The following is a 20,658-nucleotide window of genomic DNA, read 5'->3' on the forward strand; positions in this document are numbered from 1 at the left end:
TATCAACACCTCACATCCCCCCCCCACCCCCCATCAAAACTATCCCCCACCCCCCCCCCCCCCCCCCCCCCCCCCCCCCCCCCCCCCCCCCCCCCCCCCCCCCCCCACCACCCCACCCCCACCACCCCCCCCCCCCACCCCCCCCCCGCCCCCCCCCCCCCCCCCCCCCCCCCCCTCCCCCCCCCCCCCCCCCCCCCCCCTCCGCAAAGTTACTTTTTTTTTTTTTATTTTTTATTTTTTTTTTTTTTTTATTTTTTTTTATTTGTCGATTTTCGACACACCAGCGCCAGATCCCCGCCCTGCGGCCACGGAAAACGGCGCTGCAGCCAAACCGGCGGCGAAAAAGAAAAAATCTCCTGCTGCCGCAACCAAGAAGCAGCTGATTGACCAACTGATCCGTGAAATGAGCCAGGATGAGGACAACAACGACTCCGTGGATCAGGCACCACCGGCGAAAAAGAGCCGGAAGAAGGTTTGCTGATCAAATTGTTGGAAGTTTTCAAGAGGTAATTTTAATTATTTTTGCAGAAGGACACTTCCGGTTCGTCGAAGGCCGACTCCTCCGGCAATAACAACACCAGCAAGAGCAGCGTTAAGGATAAACCTGCAAAGCCAAAGAAACCGAAGACAGCCGGTCTCAAGATTAAGCTGCAGGACCACAGGAAGCACAAGGAAAAGTTGCGCAAAAGTTTGCAAGGAGTGGAGAACTCCCGGCAGGCCGCCGCTTCGACGAGTATGCTGGAAGCTTCCTTCAACGGTGACTCGCTCAAAGATCGCTCGAACCATTCGACGCCGGTCCACCACAAAGGGGCGAAGGCAGCTAAAAAGAACAAGAACAAGTCCCACATCATGCCACTGCCGCTGACGTTTACCCCGTCGAAGGTTGTGGTCAAACAGGAACCAAAGACTCCGCGTAGGCCGACAATGCTGAATGTGGAGACTTCCAGCGGTTCGCTAGATAGTGTTGAGATTGGTCGGGAAAAGTTCAGTTGGGTCATCGGCCCTTCGACCACGGTCGACGAGTTTATGGCGCAATTTTGGGAGAAGAAACCTTTCCTGGTGCAACGGAGCGATCCCACGTACTACGCTAATCTGCTGTCGCGGGGAAAGATCGATGAAATGCTCCGTAACAACAACATTGAGTACACGAAGAATCTGGACGTCACTTCGTACCGGGAGGGAGTTCGCGAGACGCACAACCCGGACGGAAGAGCGCTTCCACCGGATGTGTGGGCGTTTTACGAAGAAGGTTGCTCGATCCGGATGCTCAACCCGCAAACGTACCTTCCCTGTGTGTACGAAATGAACGTAAAGCTGCAAGAGTTCTTCCACTGCATGACGGGATCCAACTTTTACCTTACGCCACCAAACAGCCAAGGATTTGCGCCACATTACGACGACATCGAAGCTTTCGTGCTGCAGGTCGAAGGACGCAAACACTGGAAGCTCTACAGCCCTCGAACGGCCTCCGAAGTGCTGGCTCGAGTCTCTTCACCCAACTTTACGCAGGAGGAAATCGGCGTCCCTATACTGGAAGTGACGCTCGAACCCGGTGACCTGCTCTACTTCCCACGTGGCATCATCCACCAGGCGAGCACCGTTCCGGGCCACCATTCGCTGCACGTGACCATGAGCGTCTACCAGAAGAACAGCTGGGCCGACCTACTGGAACTCTACCTCCCTCACGCCCTAAGCCAAGCCGCCGAGAACCACCTGGAACTCCGCCGTGGCATCCCCCAAGACCTCCACCAACATTTCGGAATCGTCCACTCGGACAACGAAACCCCCACCCGCAAGGACCTAATCAAAAAAATCAAGTCGCTGGTCGACAAAATCTTCAGCGAAGAGGCCATCGACGTGGCCGTGGACCAGCTGGCCAAACGCTTCCAACACGACGCCCTCCCCCCGCTCCTCACCGACCAGGAACGCGCCCAAACCGCTTACGGCGCCAACTACGCCTTCAACCCGGACGGAACCGTCCCCCTCCAAACAGCATTCACCGAACGAACCACCATTCGTCTGCTCCGCCGGAACATTGTCCGGCTGGTCAACGAGGAGAACACGCTGCGACTGTACTACCACACGGAAAACTCCCGCGAGTACCACGAGTACGAGCCAAACTTTCTGGAAGTTGACCAGGATGCGGCTCTGGGAGTGGAGCTGTTGGTGAAAATCTACCCGGAAACGGTGGCCATCGGAGCGCTGCCCGTCGAGGACAAGGTCGAGTTTGCCAAGAGTTTGTGGGAGAAGGGGCTGATTGTGGCGAGGGGTGAGTAGAGTGGCGGAGGTTTTGCCAAGTTAGTAAGGTAAGAGGCAGTTTCTGTTGATTTGAATACAAGTATTTTTATCTTGAATGAACAAGTTGGAGTTGTCTCAATGCGAAAGAAAGTCATGCAATAGAATAAGGAGGTTTTCAGGTGTTCTACTGAACGGTTTAAAGCTAGGTACGAAGATCGGAAAAACGCGGAAAAATCAGACATTTTTGAAGTCCTTTATTTTAGGTTAACAAGATAAAGAGAGATAAAAATTCCTTAATTGGATTAGAAAATTTGACGAGGCCTTCGGACAATAGAATACGGAATGTTTTGAACTGATTTTTGTTTTTTTGAGTTTAAAAAATATATATTTTTAGATTTTTTTTTTCAAGTTGCAATTTCTTTAAATTCAATATTTGAATTTTTAATGTTCTGAACCTTCAAAGGATTGAATTTTTAAATTTAAACTTCAAATGTATTCCTTATGGGAGAACTGTCATTTCTACCTATTTCTACCACTCGAATTGGGTACTTCATTACGACTGAAGGACGCATTAGTGCATCTCCAGCGCTGGTGGCAAACATCGAAGCAAATCAAATTTGCACCCGACGTCAACCCCACCGCGGTACTTGTCGCGGTAGCAAATTTGCTCTCAGTTCTTCGGGATTTCACTTTGCTACCCGTTATTCTGCTGGTTTGCTGCCGTGGCAAATGGAATGATGCACGGAAAATCGAATCATGCACGGAAAAAAATGAAAAAAAAATTAATAAAAACAAAAGAATTTAAAAAAAAAATAAAAAAAAATTTAAAAAAATTAAAAAGTGTCTAAAAAATAAAAACAAATAAAAAAATTAAAAAAAATTAAAAGTCATAAAAAATAAAAAAAAATTAAAAAAATCAAAAAAAAATTACAAAAAATTTAAACAAAATTAAAAAAATTTTAAAAAAAATTTAAAAAAATTCAAAAAAAATAAAAAAAAATATTTTTTTTTTAAATTAAAAAAAAAATTAAAAAAATTAAAAAGAAATAAAAAAATTTAAAAAAAATTTAAAAAAAATTGAAAAAAAAATAAAAAAAAATTAAAAATATAAAAAAAATTATAAGAATTTAAAAAAAAATAAAAAAATTGAAAAGAAATTTAAAAAAAATTTAAAAAAAATTAAAAATCAAAAAGAAACATAAGCTTTTTTAACGCTTTTTTGTGTTTTTTTTCAATTTTTGAATGTTTGTTTTTTGTATTTTTGTATTTTTGTATTTCTGTATTTTTGTATTTTTGTATTTTTGTATTTTTGTATTTTTGTATTTTTGTATTTTTGTATTTTTGTATTTTTGTATTTTTGTATTTTTGTATTTTTGTATTTTTGTATTTTTGTATTTTTGTATTTTTGTATTTTTGTATTTTTGTATTTTTGTATTTTTGTATTTTTGTATTTTTGTATTTTTGTATTTTTGTATTTTTGTGTTTTTGTATTTTTGATTTTTGTATTTTTGTATTTTTGTATTTTTGTATTTTTGTTTTTTTGTATTTTTGTATTTGTAATTTTTTTATTTTTGAAATTTTAAATTTTTGAATTTTTGAATCTTTGAATTATACACAAGAGACATACAGACTCACAAAAATCTCCGAAACACGCATTCAAAACTTTGCCCCCGGCTTGCCGGTACTTGTCGGGTATCAGAAAATGAGTACCCGACAGGTACCGACACATATTTTTCTTCTACAGATGAACTTGAGATCAAATTTGATACCTGCTTTGCTACGCGCGGTGGGAGACTCGGGGGCAAACTCGAGAGCAAATTTTGTGGGAATCAAATCGGGTAGCAAATGGTTTAACTTTCGACATTTTCGAAAAATGTAATTCTTTGAAATTTTCAATAGGATTAAAAAGTTTAATAAACTTTTAGCAATTCTAGGCATGAATCAACACATAATTATTGATTTTGAAGGTAAACGAGAGCAAAAAATGATAAGAACCCATATTTGCCCCCCGCGGTGGGCTTGTTTCGGTGGCAAATTTGCTACCCTAGCGGTGGGGATGACGGAGTTTTATCAAGGTGGCAAATTTGATCTCGGTATTCATGAGCCGGGTGCAAATTTGATTTGCACCCCAGCGCTGGAGATGCCCTTAGACAATGACAAAAAAATGTTGCTGTGTTTGTTTGCCTGCATTTGTTTGCAGAAACGTCAGCCTGCATACATTTGACCTTGTTTACGAGTATGCCGCAAACAAGTTTGGCAAACTGTCAAACACAAAAAAGTGCGAGTTTGTTTGTTTGTTTGTTTGCCATAGTCTAATATTTCCTTGACGAACGAAAAAATCTCGATATGTGGTCAAAGTTGTTTTCAAAAATTCCCAAATTTTTGATATCAAAAATTTAAATTTGTTTTTTATTCTAAAAGAAAATTTTAAATTCAGAAATTAAAAAAATCTAACTTTTAAAAATCTTAAAATTTAAAATTATTTTTTCTTATTCAAAAATTTAAAAAAAATTCTAAAATTCAAGTTTTAAGTTAAAACAAAAAAATCTAAATTTACCAAAAATTAAAAAAAAAATAAAAGATCTCAAAAACTTTAAAATCTGAAGCATCATTTGAAAGGGGCGGTACAACATTGTTCTAACGGCCTTCGTCCCATTTTTACGCGTGTAATGGAAGGCCGTAAAAGCAATGTCGAACCGCCCCCTTCAAATGTTGCTCCAGAAATATATTAAAGTTTTAACAAATTAAAAAAAAATAAAAAATAAAGTTTTTAAGCCATTGGAAATACAGTGGATTCTCTGGCTGTCGATCTTCTCTATTTATTGCTCCAGCTGTCAATAAATTTTTCAGTCCCTCAAATAAATTGCTTTGATTTTTCGTTCTATAATTTGATAACTCCCGCTCTCGACGGTCCCTTCAAAATCGACAACGAGAGAGTCCACTGTATTTTAAATTTTTAAAATGTTTGATTATTTTTTTTTTAATTTTGATAGCAGTCCGGACTCCTAAATTTATTCCTCGAATTAAACAATTTTTATTTTTTTATTTTTGAATTCCGTAATTTTGGTCATGATGCAAATTACAAAAAAAAATCCCAAAAATTTTAAAGTACTATTTTAGGTTAAAAACCCACATTTTGAGAAAGAATCCTGAATAAAATACGACAATGTTTCTTTGAATTTTATATTTGATTTTTTTATTCTAAACTTTCAAATGTTTGTATTTTTAAACGATCTCCCATCGACAAATAACGGCTAACGTTCGAAAAAATCTCGATATGTGTTCGAACTTGTCTAATCTAATCTAATCTAATCAGACCCTAGCGCAGCCAATCTTTCGAAGGGATCCTGGAGAGTGCCTTAGGTTAGATGACGCCTAGCACTCTTCTTGTCATTTATTAACATTTGCAGTGCGCCATTGCATTAGAATGCATTGAAACATCACAAGCGTTAAAGCGGCCAGGCCTACTGCGTAAAGCCGTATCGCAGAGATGACTCGTAATTGGGTTGAGTTTGAGCACAGAGTGTTCGAACAACAACACAATTCTGAATCGACAGGGGAGGAAGAAGCGTGGGGACACACCACCATACGCTCCGAGATTTGGTTGTATTCGTTGGGAGCACCATGCTAAGAAGGTTTGGTACTCCGGGACCCTCTGGGATGGGACATTGTATTTCCACGAATGCCCTGGACACTATTTGCCGTGGTTATAGCGCCACAACTCGCTCTCTGTAACAGTATTCCTAATTCCAGTCCAAGCTTACCAAGTCGTCATGGCCTAGTGGTTAGCATTTTTGCTTACCAATCCAAAGGACGGGGGATCGAACCCCGCCTCGAGCGACTTTGATTTTTCGTTCATATTCTTCATTTCAAATTTCTGTGTTCTTAAATTTCTCGTTGGGAGCAGATGGGAATCGAACCCAGAACCATTCGCTTACAAAGCAAACACCGTAACCAGTCAGCCACGGCCGCTCCTTATCGATATGTGTTCGAACTTGTTTTCAAAAATTTCAAAATTCTTAAATTTTCAAAGATCTCAAAAATTTTGAAGTATTTTTAGGGCGTCAAAGAATTTTAAAATTCAGAATTTTAGATAATTCAAACATTAAAAAAATACATTGAAAAATTCATTTTTGTTAGGTAATAAAAAATATAAAAAAATAAAGATCTAAAACATTCCAAAATATTTTTATGTTTTCAAAAATCTAGAATATAAAAACAATCATACCTTTCAAGAAAATTACAAATCATAAAAATAAAAATTAAATACATTTTAATTTTAATTCAAAAATTTTATTAATTTCAAAAAATTTAGAAAAATTCTAAATGTTGTTTTTTTAGGCCGTTTCAATTATTGTTATTTTTTATCCTTGTTTAAATATTTTTTTAAAATTTTGATTACTTATTTTAAAAGTTTTAATTTTTTTTAAAAACTTTTAAGATTTTAGAATTTCTTAATTTTTTTTTATTTTAAATTTGCTCTTTTTAGAATTCTGGACAACGGGGCGATTATAAACAAAGTGAACACTATGGAGTGGTTCAAATCCGTGCTTACTCGGGGCTTCCCCCCTGACATCAAAGATTGACCCATCATTAGACTAAATTTCAAATTTGAGCTTATTCTGACCACGGGATCCCCGGGAAAAATCGTCAAAATGTATGGAGAAAAGTATCTGTTTAAGTTTTTTTTAACTCTAGAAGGCGCAATAATTATCCAATTCTTACCAATTCTCAGAACTAAGATCTTAATTGGATTTTTTTAAAAAAATTGCGGAAGACGCCATATTTTTAGGATTTTGCTAAAAATTTATTAGCTTCTGAAAATGTAATTTTTTTTTCGCGGGCAGCAGCTTTGCCGAGGACATCAAATCGCTTCACTTCGCTTGAAGGCGGTAATTTTAGCGGATTTCGTCATGTTCATGCGATGTTGCATGTTGCAAAGTGCCTAGGAATTGATTTGGGAGCAGAACCAATTATTCCACTTGAACCAGATTCTCAACACCATGACAGCCGACCATCGCCTGCCTGCCAGGGACAAGGATAGGGGATTTTGAAGACGGGAATGGTTGATGCTCCACTTTTTCAACAGGATAAGAGAAAATCTCCGCGGTATCCCCAAATAAGTTTCGCTTGGAGTTGGATACGCTTGTTGGTGCTGTGACAGCGCATGGATGTGATCTGTCATTTTTAAGTTTTGTTATAGGTTGTTATGTTTTGTTCGAGAATAAATTTCATGTTGTCGGGAGTTCTAGTCTAGTAAAGAACCATGTTCTGTCCGTAAACGTCTAGTCCTTGCGGTGTAGACCGTGAAAGACGGATGAAATAAGAATCTCAATTATTTTTTAGTGTGCTCAACCTAATGCCACAATGTTTCCCAAATACTCGTATTCCTGACATGCGTATCTAATTCCGTCACATATTTTACCTTATTTTTGCACTGCTATCCCCCCTCGTACCTTCTATTCAGCTGTCAAACCTGACGAGAATCGAATCGACGTCGTCGACCAACCCATCAGCCGCGGCCATATCAGTCGAGGAGTCGTCGTCGTCGTCGATAATTTTGCTGCTGGTGGTGACCCCAAAGTTAGAGCCCAAAATTCCCAAAACACCACAGCCTACTTATCTGCTGGCCAAGATGTTAAAGAGAAGTGATTCGTCGTGATCTGTGTGCGTGGTGGTGGTGATGGATGTCGGTCGCCATCGTCGTCGCCTGCTTCGATAGATCTTGGGTACCACGCGAACGGGAGTGACATATGGCCATTCGGGGGAGAATATCTCAAGGTGTTTATTTACTTGGTTTGGGCGAGTGGTTTGTTATCGTTTTTTGATTCCCGACGTGCGGATGCTGCGGCAGATGAAGAAGATACGGATTGTCAGTGGTTGTAGTAGTAGTTGTTGTTGTGGTCGTCGTCTTTGTTTGAGCGATTAGAAGGGAAAGAGGCGGACGCTGGAAGAGGACGGAAGACATCGATCGCCGCAGCATCATCATCATCATCGTCTGCAGCAGGAGCATCTTCATCTCGTATTACAATCACAATAGAGGACAGAAAGAGAGAGAGGAAAGGAAGAAAAAAGGGCCAAGAGCCGACTGCGAGTCGCACGTTTTTGTACACATTCTCCCAATAGAAGTAAGTGATAAGGCTTATCACTGCACATCGCGGTGCAACGGAACCTGCGCTGCAGTAGATCAACACACAGACCAAGTCTACAGTACATTGTTGTGTACTTGGCGGCGGAACCTCTTGCTCTTTGCAGGCCAAGGAGAGGAAGGCAAGTGAAGGTCGTTTGGAAGGAGCCAACTGCGGAAAAGCTGCGCGGCCAACCTGTGTTCTATTGGGTTTTTCTACGGGTCACAAGTTGTTGATTTGTTATAGCTTGTTTTCAAAAGACACATTCACCGTTTTGTTGTTGTTGTTGTTGTGGTGTAACCAGAAACTCTGAACAAGATGCGGGTCGTGGCGCTCGTCAGCGGTGGCAAGGACAGCACCTACAACATGATGCAGGTTACGGCCGAAGGCCACCAGGTGATTGCGCTGGCCAACCTGCACCCCAAAGATAAAGGTAACCCCTTTTCAAAACCTCCACCAGCATCAACCCTTCTAACAACTTCCGTTCCAGACGAACTGGACAGCTACATGTACCAGACCGTCGGCCACCAGGGCATCGAGAAGCTCGCCCAGGCGATGGAACTCCCCCTCTATCGCAAGATAACCCGCGGCAACTCGATCAACACCAAGGGCAGCTACGAACCGACCGAAGACGACGAAGTCGAAGATCTGTACGAGCTGCTCGCCCAGGTGAAGGAGGAACAGAACGTGGAGGCGGTCGCCGTCGGCGCGATCCTGTCCGACTACCAGCGGGTGCGCGTCGAGAATGTGTAAGTGTCTAGTTGTGTAGTGTAACGCAAGTTTATCATCTCATGTGCATCGCGTGATCTGCGTCTGCGACGAAGACGCGATGATGACGGCGACGACTGGCGGCAGTTATTTATGAGCACTGCAGCAATAGCATTGCTCAGGGCCCAGGGGTGGTGGAGGATGTGTGTAAATCAATCTTTTGTTGCGATTTTATCAACCTGTTTATCACTTTGATTAGCTGTGGGAAATTGAAGAGGATAACATTATGCAGATCTGCAGTCTTCGGTTGAAGTTATGAGCACATGTGGAGAATTTATATAATTTTTCAAGGCAGAGTGTTAAAAATTCTGATAAAATTATCTACCGGAATTGTCTTACTCCCTGAATCACTGCAATTTAGAATATTTTGATCGACGTTCCAAATATCAGGATCAAAATAATATGAAATAGAAATTTCATTGGAAAATTTTAAAACATAAAAAAATACTGTAATTGCATAAATTCAAACATATAAAATTTCTTAAATAAAATAATCAAATACTTTAAAATGTTGTTAAAAATTAAGAAAATAACAACATTTGATATTTTGAATCAAGAGATTTTTAAATATTTTTGATTTCTTTACAGTCCACATTATCCTAGATTTTAAGTTATCTAAGCCCGATCTCACGCACACCATTTGTTTTTTGCCGGCGGGTACAAATTTTAACTTAAAAACCCTTTGTGTACGTACACGAAATACATGCGCACTTTGTAGACGCCCTATTGGCCGCCATCTTGGATCACACATTGAGTAATTTTTGTATTTAAAAAATATATAAAAAAAAATACAACAATCAAACTTTGTTTATACCCCGAGTGTTTTTTAAGTCCAATGAGGTCATTACAAATACCACTGAAAAAAAAAACTGCAGTGCTGTACAATTGAATTTTACAAAAAAAGTAAAATATTTTTGATCGCTCCCAGACAAGATAAATATGATTTTAAGCACTGGAAAATGCATTTCAAATTGTTTTCAATTGATTATGCTTCTACTTCCATTAAAATTATGAAATTTTCTGATTTTTCCTTCCTTTGCTTCTAATTGCTCGGACATTTTTTTTTTTTTTGCTTTTTGGGTGTTTTTAAATATGTCTAAGGCGGTTTCAAAAACACCCACAAAGTAAAAAATTAAAATTTAATTTATTGGACCTTTTTTTTTAAAAAAAAAAAAGATATACAGTACTTGTTCGGTAACTGGGCTGAGAACGTAGCCCAGTCACCAAATGCTGTTCGCTAACTGGGCTGAACGAAAAATAACGAGGGGAATACCGGAGCATAATATTTTTTTGATGAAATATAGTAATAAAAGTTACTCAAATTTATTTACAATGATTACTTTTCATATTTCTTTTAATGTGGCTTAAAATTACATAAAAGTTTGAATTTTTTTTATTGAACATGATTTTTGCATCCAATAACCCCTCGGTGATATCGGTTTGTTTTGGTTTTTTGACGTTTGTCTGCTTCTTAACTACGGTCCGTTTATCGAGTGCCCAGTTAAAAAGCAGCCCAGTTAAACAACGCTCAGTTACTGAACAACTACTATATCGTAATCTTTGAAACATCACAATTTACTTAGCATTTGAAAATTTCAAAATCACGATATACATTTCAAAGGGGCCTAAAATTTATTAGTTTCCCATTTTAAAATGTTTTGATTTAGAAATTATGAAAATATTTTTTTCTTATTCCAAAATAAATGCAGCCAGTCCAAAGAAAGCATCCCAAAAATATACTTGTGATTGGATTACTTGTTCGATAACTTGGCGTTGTTTAATTTTGCTGCTTTTCAACTGGGCAGCCCAACTAAAATGCAGTCGAACGTCAAAAAACAATAACAATGTCAAATAACCGAGGGGTCGGCAGATGCAAAAATCTATTTAGAGAAATAAAAAAAACCGGGGTTTTAGTGTAGAGCAATTCTCTGCCAAAAACGGGAATGGATTTTATTTGTATTTTTTTTTTATTATTATTATTTGGCTTAAACTTTTTGGGGGCAATTTGAGTAAATGGTACACCCATACAAGGCTCCATACAATTTTGGCAACCATACAAAAATTGCTTATTAATTTTGCGACATCTCATACCCTTAATGTCGTGACAGTTAAACAAGGGCGCATGTGTGATGTGTCCCTACACCCGTTACAAATTTCCGTTGCTTTGGGGAGATGGGAAATTTCTTTTGGTATAAGCACTGGTATTTGTAACGACAAAATTCGAACAAAAAAAAAACATGGGTGTACAGATTACTGAACATAAGATGACGAACTGTTTGATCAAGCAATCACCTGTGAACTTGACCAAGCTCATTCATTCTTACAAAAATGGCACATAAATGTTCGAACATCTGTATCTTTAGAAGGAATTTTCTGATCGGTTTGGTGTCTTCGGCAAATTTGTAAGAATTGCTGAGCATTCAGAAAAAAAGGTTTTCGAAATTTGTTTATGTCGATTTTTAAATTAACTTTAAAAAACTTATTTTTTTTCCTTGGGCCTTGCCAGGGGAGTATTATATAGATCGTTATAGTACTCATTTTGTCAAGGGGCATGGATAGTTCCGTCATGGTAATGAAATTGAGGGTTTAATTGTATTGTTCCAAATACTGTTAAAACTTCCATTTTATTAACACAATGGATATCGTTCCATGCTGATGAGAACCCGCTTTGCCGTAGCACCAAGGCTTATCGATGTCTTTTGGCTTAACCATCTAGAAGTCGCGTATTTTGGGCACTCTTAAAATGTCCTTACAACGTGTGTACAATGAATACTAACGCGACTGCTTGTGAGTTAAGCTGGCGTCGAGACTAAGAGGTTCTCCGATAGTGGAAATATCACAAATGTACAACAAACCGCTACATATGTGACTTTTCCCCTATCGAATGTGGGAGGTAGGTTAGGACTTAGTTTTCAAAAAAATAGTTTCTCATTCGAATTCCAAATTAAAATTAAAATAGGGTCTTTGAAGATTTTACATTTAGTAATTTTAGGAATTAGATTAAAGATAACAATTATCAGAAATTCATTAGGCAGTCAGCGGGGCAAGTAATACAGCCAGAATCGTTAATTTTCATTCATGTTGAGTACTGTTCTGATTTGTCAAAGTTGCCATAGCGTCTCGATCAATCAATAATGAAATTATATCGGACAAAATTCGTTAATCTGTTGAACTAACGGTTCTCGGATTATGGTTGTATCGACCATTGTTGCGAATCGAGGATCTACTGGAGTTTTGACGATCAAATGGAGCCTAACATTTCAAAAGGGCGCATGGGTTTTGTGAGCAGGATAGTGTGTCCCTTTCACTTAAATGATAGTTTTCATATAGTGTGAGAGGGTTACACTCTTGTTTACAAGAGTTATATGCCCTAATGAAATGGAAGGCACGAAATGGTCGTCTATTTTCTCATTCACGACGCCTGTTTAACTGTTCACGTCGACTCTTGGAACTGTTCATTTATGTTTATTGGTTTTGGAAGCGGCAAGACAGGTTTAAAGGCAAGATAAAGGAATGTTTGGCTTTGTAACTAAAAATTTTGGGGATTTAAGATTAAAGTTATTTCAGATAGTTTAGTTAAGGTTTTGGCAGAAATGCTTCTAGGTGCAATGTACGACAAGACTACTGACGGACGTGACAGGACGAGGACCCCGTTTAGAGGTTTTAACATCGAGATTTGTATTCCATAAACAAGTTATTTTATCTTTCGTTTTCCAGTGCGATTTTTTGATTCCATTTAGAGTTGGAATGCATAATAGTGCTTTTGCTTTTTTTTTTTTGAATAACTGCTTTAGAGTTCCTTTATTAGGTTTTAAATTTAGATAAACGTAACCGTTCAATCAATCCAAGTTCTTACCACTCACACCTACACTAATTTTCTTTCACCTTCCCCCTCCCGATCCCCTATATCTTCCGGTGGTGTTCATTTTGTATGCAATACTAGTTCGGCCACTACCCTTTTTTCCACAAGAAACCGGACTTGGATTGACTTGAGGCCGCGTCCCCCACCTTGCTCCGTAAAACGAAAACGAAACGAAAAACGAACTTTAAAAAACTTATTTTCAGAAATCTATACTTTTTTATTTTTAAATATAACAGAAGGGAAAGTACTTTTCAGCATCCATTTTTAAGCAACGAATGACCAAGATGTTTAAAGCTGCCAGAAATAAATGAATTAAGAGAGCATCCATTTGAGTGCTTAAAAGTTCAACTTATACTTCGTTCATCAACTGTACTAATTCTTTCACTAAATAAAAATTGTAATATTTTTTTGTTTGTTTTTTTTTTTGAGACATTTTAAAAAAATATCGCTATTTCTGAAAATTATAGTCTAAACCTTTGCAGAAATCTTTCCGATCAGAAAATCCCGTCTCCAGATACGGATTATTGAACGTTGTCATAGCACTTTTTGTATGGACCCAAGTTTGTATGGAGAAACCAATAGGGACGTGGCGTTACATCGTGCTGCCACCTGGTTTTTTTTTAAGTGCTAGAGTGGAAAAGTACTGAGTCATCGTCTAAAAACAGACGGCGTTCTATCTCGCCCAGCAAAATGAAGTCGATAAAGTAGTCGGTTTCGGTGGAGAAAAGGTGGAAAACGTGGTCTTAAAAATAGCGACGCCATCCCCTATGCAATGATGCAGAATTGCTTATTGGGAATCGATGGAAAAAGCTTCACCCTTATTAGGGACCATCCATAAACCACGTGGACACTTTTTTGGATATCTCAACCCCCCCCTCCCCCCCTTCGTGGACAATTTTCCATACAAAAAAAATCTTTTTTGTATGGAGCGTGGACAACCGCCATACCCCCCCCCCCCCTTAAAGTGTCCACGTGGTTTATGGATGGCCCCTTAACAAAAATACAAAATTAAAAATCACTCTCTTTTTCCAGCTGCACCCGGCTCAAGCTCATCTCGCTGGCCTACCTGTGGCGCCGTGACCAAACCGAGCTGCTTGCGGAGATGATCGACAGTCAGGTGTGCGCCATCATCATCAAGGTGGCCGCGCTGGGGCTGATGCCGGACCGGCACCTGGGCAAATCGCTGAAGGAGATGCAACCGTACCTGGCCAAGATGAAGGACAAGTACGGGTTGAACGTTTGCGGCGAGGGTGGCGAGTACGAGACGTTTACGCTGGATTGTCCGCTGTTCAAGAGCCGGATCGTGGTGGACGATGTGCAGACGGTGATCAGTTCGGCGGATCCGGTTTGTCCGGTGGGGTATTTGAACTTTACGAAGCTCCGGTTGGTGCCGAAGGAGCGGAATGAGACGCCGGTGGTGATTAAGAACTCGCTGGACTTTGTGTCGGACTTGAACGAGAGTAGCTATAACGATTTGAGCGATCCGGATTTGAGTGAGACGGAGTTGGAGCTGATCGAGAAGGAAACCAACGCAAGGGCGGCGATCATACGGAGCTCGTTCAGCAAGGACGACATCAGCGGTATTGAGGGAGTTGGTGGAGTTTCACGCAGTAACAGTCTCAGCACGAAGGACCTCAACCACGAGCTGTCACTGCCACCACGATCACCGGTGAAGATCATCACGAGACGGTCCAGCGTGGAGGCCGCCATCGGAGGCAGTGAAGTTCCGCTGAGCTACGTAAGGGAGAAGGAACCGCTCACAAATCAACCCCGGGCCATCGTCAACTCCAAGGGCTGGATGTGGGTTGCCGGCGTCCAGGGAGTGGCCGAATCATCTAGTCAGGCGATGCAGATCGCCCTCAACACGTTGGAAGACCTTATAACCTCAAACTCGTTTACGCTGCGCCAAATCTGCTACATCACGCTGTACGTGAGGGACATGGCCGATTACGGTGCGCTCAACGAGGTCTACTCTTCACTGTTTAGCTTTACCAATCCACCGACTAGGGTATGTAGAAAAAAAAACGCTTTGCGAAAACGGCAGGTTCTAATTGCGATTCCCTTTTTTTCCATTCAGGTTTGCGTAGAATGTCCACTTCCAGAGGACTGTCACGTCGTGCTGGAGGCGGTCGCGTTCAACCCCGAGAAGTCAAGTAAGATCAACGCGTTGTGCCGTGATAAATTCTTGAACTCAAAATGGTTTCCTCTTCACAGCTTCCGAATGGGACCACAAAAGACACACGATGCACGTGCAGGGAATTTCCCACTGGGCGCCGGCCAACATCGGCACCTACAGTCAGTCGACCAAGGTAATCAACTGTTGTAAAATTTACTTTTTTCTTTCATTTTAAAATTTTATTTAGTATTATTTGTTTGGCTGAAACGTTGTGAGTACATTGATGTCCAAACAGGTTTCATCAATTTGTTCATTCACACTTCGCTTCACTTGGACACTTCGCATAGACGCCCTTGCTCCCATCGCGTCATATAATCTTAGAAGAATCCAGGGAAAAAAGTTACATTTAAATAAAACCATTGTTTTACTCGTCGGAAAAGTGCAAAATTAGATTTTTTGGGAAAATAATAATTTTTAATGATATAATACAATATTAAAATCCAAAATCAAAAAAGGTCGAACCTCAAAAATCAGATTATTGAAAGGTCTAAAACTGAAAGCCACCACTAAAGAGAAAAGTCATACGAAAAATATATTTTTTTGGCAGAACTATTTTAAAATTCTGAACTACTAAAATGACCAAAATTACTAACACCTACCAAATGACCAATATTACCAAACCGGCCAAAACTACCAAAATGACGAAAACGACCAAAAAGGTCAAACCGACCCAAATTACTAAAATGACCAAACTGGCCAAAACTACCGAAATGACCAAAAAGACCCAAATGACCAAAATGGCCAAAACGACCAAAATGACTAAAATGACCAAAACGACCAAAATGATTAAATTGACTAAAACTACCAAAATGACCAAAACGATCAAAACGACCAAAACGATAAAAATGACCAAAACGATCAAAATTACCAAAATGACCAAATTGTCTAAAATGACTAAAATGACCAAAGGAACCTAAATGACCAAATTGACCAAAACGATCAAAATGACCAAAATGACTAAAACGACCAAAATGACCAAATTGACCAAAACGATCAAAATTACCAAAATGACTAAAATGACCAAATGACCAAAACGAACAAAATAACTAAAACGACCAAAATGACCAAAAAGATAAAAATGGCAAAACCGACAAAAATTAAAAACGACCAAAACGATCAAAATTACCAAAATGACCAAATTATCTAAAATGACTAAAATGACCAAAATGACCAAATTGACCAAAACGATCAAAATGACCAAAATGACTAAAACGACCAAAATGACCAAATTGACCAAAACGATCAAAATTACCAAAATGACTAAAACGACCAAAATAACCAAATGACCAAAACGAACAAAATGACTAAAACGACCAAAATGACCAAAAAGATAAAAATGGCAAAACCGACCAAAATGAAAAACGACCAAAATGACCGAAATTACCAAAACATCAAGAATGACCAAAATGACGAAAACGACGGAAACGACCAAAACAATCTAAATGACCAAAATGACTAATACGACCAAAATGACCAAATTGACCAAAATGATCAAAATGACCGAAACGATCAAAATTACCAAAATGACTAAAACGACCAAATTGACCAAAACGACCAAATGATCAAAACGATCAAAACGACCAAAATGACTAAAACGACCAAAACGATCAAAATGAACAAAACGATCAAAATGACAAAAATGACGAAAACGACCAAAACGATCAAAATGACCAAATTGACCAAAATGACCAAAACGATCAAAATGACCAAAATGACTTAAACGACCAAAATGACCAAAAAGATAAAAATGGCAAAACCGACCAAAATGAAAAACGACCAAAATGACCGAAATTACCAAAACATCAAGAATGACCAAAATGACGAAAACGACGGAAACGACCAAAACAATCTAAATGACCAAAATGACTAATACGACCAAAATGACCAAATTGACCAAAATGATCAAAATGACCGAAACGATCAAAATTACCAAAATGACTAAAACGACCAAATTGACCAAAACGACCAAATGATCAAAACGATCAAAACGACCAAAATGACTAAAACGACCAAAACGACCAAAATGAACAAAACGATCAAAATGAAAAAAATGACGAAAACGACCAAAACGATCAAAATGACCAAATTGACCAAAATGACCAAAACGATCAAAATGACCAAAATGACTTAAACGACCAAAATGACCTAAACGATCAAAATGACCAAAATGACCAAATTGGCTAAATTGGCTAAAATGACCAAAACGACCAAAATGACCAAATTGACCATAACGACCAAACGACCAAAACGACCAAAATGAACAAACCGACCAAAATGAATAAAACGACCAAAATGACCGAAATTACCAAAACGATCAAATTGACCAAAATGACCAAAACGACCAAAATGACTAAAACGACCAAAATGACCAAAATGACGAAAACGACCAAAATGACCAAATTGGCTAAATTGGCTAAAATGACCAAAACGACCAAAATGGTCAAAATTACCAAAACAAAAATCAAAATGACCAAAATGACCAAAACGATCAAAATGACCAAAATGACCAAAACGACCAAAATGACTAAAACGACCAAAATGACCAAAATGACGAAAACGACGAAAACGACCAAAATGACCAAATTGGCTAAATTAGCTAAAATGACCAAAACGACCAAAATGACCGAAATTACCAAAACGATCAAAATGACCAAAATGACGAAAACGACCAAAATGACCTAAACGAGCAAAATGACCAAAATGACGAAAACGACCAAAATGACCAAATTGGCTAAATTGGCTAAAATGACCGAAACGACCAAAACGGTCAAAATGACCAAAACGACCAAAAATATGTTAAAATCCTAATATTCTGATATTTCTAAAATTTTAAAATTCGAGTACGGACCGTTCTTTGTTAACAATAAAGTTTTAAGCTTTTAAATTTTTAGAGTGTTTTTTTTTTATTTTGAACTTTTTAATTTGTTTTTTTTTGTTTGTGTAAATTATTGAAAAGCAAGACTTTAATTCCTAAAACTTTCTTTTTTACCCAGGTCGGCACCATAACGTACATCTCCGGCCAGATCGCGCTCGTCCCGGGCAGCATGACCATCATCGAGGGTGGCATCAAGCAGCAGTGCAAGCTCACGCTGAGGCACGTCGCACGGATAGCGAAGGCCATGCACGCCCAGGGTCAGCTGCGGGATGTCGTTCAGGTTGGTTCGACGGAGTCACATTTTTTGATGCAGAATGACATCTTTAGTAACCTCTAATCTTGCAGGGAATCTGCTTCGTGACGCATCCGAGCTACATCACCGAGGCCAGACGGCAGTGGGAACGGCGGACGGCCAACGCCATCATCGACTACATTGTGGTGCCGGCGCTGCCGCGGGGTGCCCTCGTCGAGTGGCAAGTTTGGGCGCACACGCACAACGACAAGTTTGACTGTGAGTTGTTGTAGAATCTCTTGGGGGTTTCAAAATTAAATCTAGATCTTTGTTTGTTTCAGACGAAGAAACGGGTTGCTCAATCGGCGATTACTCGATCTCAATCCGGAGACGGTGGAACTACGAAAACAATTGCGCCTCGGTTGTGTGCTACATCTCGACCGGTAAGACCATGTCATTCCCCACTTGAAGAATTCAACCCCTGACCATGTATCTACTACCCAGGCCTAGCAACATCAACGACCAAGCTGACGGAGCTGAGCGATGACTGCATGCACCACCACAATCAACTCTCGCAGAAAATCTCCCGCGAGCAGATCCACGACGCGATCGCGTACGTCCTCCGGAAGCTACTCCAGGACTACCCACTTGGGAACAGCCCGTCAAACGATTCCTCCTCCTCGTCGGATGATCCCAACCCAACCCAACAGCTGGTACCTCCGCCCCATCACCATCCTCACCACCACAACACGGGACCGGTCCCCAGCGCGGCCACCCTGCCAACGGTTCACCTGCGCTTCTTCTACCAGGTGGGTGCCATCGGTTCCGTTCAAGCCCTCCTCGAGGCCATCGAAAGCTTTCTCAGCTCGCCGTCCAACGTGGCCCGGATCGCGTACACCGTCGTTCCGGCCTGCCACCTGCAAAACTTTAGCACGTTCATCTCGATCTGCGGCCTGCGGCATCACGAGTAAAAAAAGGAAAATACGGACAACAAACAAAAAAAAAACACACGGGATTTCTATTTTAAACAAATATTTATATACATCTTTCCAAGATTTTTACAAACACAAACACTCAAACAAACAAAAAAACAGCAACATTATCGCATAGTTGTGTGCTTGAAAGGAGGAGGTATCCTTGCTGCATAAAAAACCAGAAAATCAAATTACTCGATCGGCAGCAACGAATTCGAATGAGCCAGCGCATTGTTTCATCAGATTATTTACTTCGTAAGCCCAGACGGAATGTTTAAGATTGCTACTCTTATTGAAAACAAAACAAACAAAAAAAAAACCAGCTAAATTATAATATATTGAATGTTGATAGGCAAAAATGTACCAATGTAATAAAGACAAAGTAATTTAAACTCTTGAAAACTCTGGATATTTACTCAATTCCGAAATTTCCCAGAAATCTCTTTTTGGACAAAAGTATTGTATTGCCCTCCACCGAAAGATAGGGCTTGGATATCTGTGTGTAAAATAGCAAAAAATTCAAATTGCAATGTGATTTTTGACCGACTTAAAATTCTGCAATTCTGAGAATCTTAAATTCTTAATAATTCTACAACTCTTTTTATAATTCTACAACTCTAAAATTCTTAAAATTCTAAAATTATAAAATATTAAAATACAAATAAAATAAATTCTGGAATTTAATATATTCAAAATTGTAATATTTTACAACTCATAAAAACAAAATTTCTAGGAATTTAAAATTCTTAAATAATAGAATTCTTTAATTCTAAATATAAAATTTAGCAACCCTAGAATTTTAAGATGTAAAATTCTAAAATTATGAAATTCTGTTTAATTTGTTTACTTATAAAATCCAGAAATTCTAACATTGTAATCCTCATAAACTTCAAAAATTTAAAAAATCGGCAATCCTGAAATTCTAAAATAAAAATATTCTTAAATTCTTAAGTTTTATGGAATTTAACAATTCTAAAACATTCTAAAATTCTACAATTCTTAAGATCTAAAGTGTTTATAATGGCAGCAAATTCAAATTTCAAAGTAATTTTTGACCAACAACTCAAAAAATTTTATATTCTAAAATTTCGAAATTATAAAAATCTAAAAGTTATAATATTTGAAATTTTTTAAATATATTTAAAATTTTAATATTTTAGAACTGATAAACTCAAAACTTGTAAAATTTATAAATTCTTAAATTATAGAATTCTTAAATTCTAATTTAAAAAAAAAATAGGAACTCTAAAATTTTAAGATGTAAAATTATAACATTCTAAAATTATGAAATTCTGTAACTGTAAAAAATGTTTACTTATAAAATCTTAAAATTCTTAATTTGTAATCCTCAATAACTTCTGAAATTTAAAAAATTCTACAATCCTTAAATTCTAAAATTAAAATA

At 38.7% G+C, this 20,658-nt stretch overlaps 2 protein-coding genes across 2 annotated transcripts; both read left to right on the plus strand.

The window, feature by feature from the left end:
• Positions 1-259: 259 nt before the first annotated feature.
• LOC120414310 (bifunctional lysine-specific demethylase and histidyl-hydroxylase NO66) lies at positions 260-2,355 on the plus strand (the record flags this gene model as incomplete). The annotated part of the gene is made up of 2 exons (XM_039575449.2): positions 260-472; positions 529-2,355. Coding segments are annotated over 2 exons (1,962 nt in total), but the record flags the coding sequence as incomplete, so codon positions are not given.
• Positions 2,356-7,741: 5,386 nt separating this feature from the next.
• Positions 7,742-19,656, plus strand: LOC120414328 (uncharacterized). The gene is made up of 9 exons (XM_039575468.2): positions 7,742-8,799; positions 8,857-9,115; positions 14,029-15,004; positions 15,074-15,149; positions 15,211-15,305; positions 18,166-18,327; positions 18,393-18,558; positions 18,621-18,722; positions 18,784-19,656. The coding sequence occupies exons 1-9, from the start codon at positions 8,685-8,687 to the stop codon at positions 19,248-19,250; spliced, it is 2,418 nt and encodes an 805-aa protein (XP_039431402.1). The 5' UTR covers positions 7,742-8,684; the 3' UTR covers positions 19,251-19,656.
• The last annotated feature ends 1,002 nt before the right edge of the window (positions 19,657-20,658 follow it).

The sequence above is a fragment of the Culex pipiens genome, chromosome 3 (genome assembly GCF_016801865.2).
Source record: "Culex pipiens pallens isolate TS chromosome 3, TS_CPP_V2, whole genome shotgun sequence".
NCBI classification, from domain to species: Eukaryota; Metazoa; Arthropoda; class Insecta; order Diptera; family Culicidae; genus Culex; species Culex pipiens.

Excerpts from the sequence above, each read along its gene's own strand:
- LOC120414328 (XM_039575468.2), top strand. The coding sequence starts at position 8,685 with ATGCGGGTCGTGGCGCTCGTCAGCGGTGGCAAGGACAGCACCTACAAC. Across the intron at positions 8,800-8,856 it reads CCTGCACCCCAAAGATAAAG|ACGAACTGGACAGCTACATG; the intron begins GTAACCCCTTTT and ends CTTCCGTTCCAG. Across the intron at positions 9,116-14,028 it reads CGGGTGCGCGTCGAGAATGT|CTGCACCCGGCTCAAGCTCA; the intron begins GTAAGTGTCTAG and ends CTCTTTTTCCAG.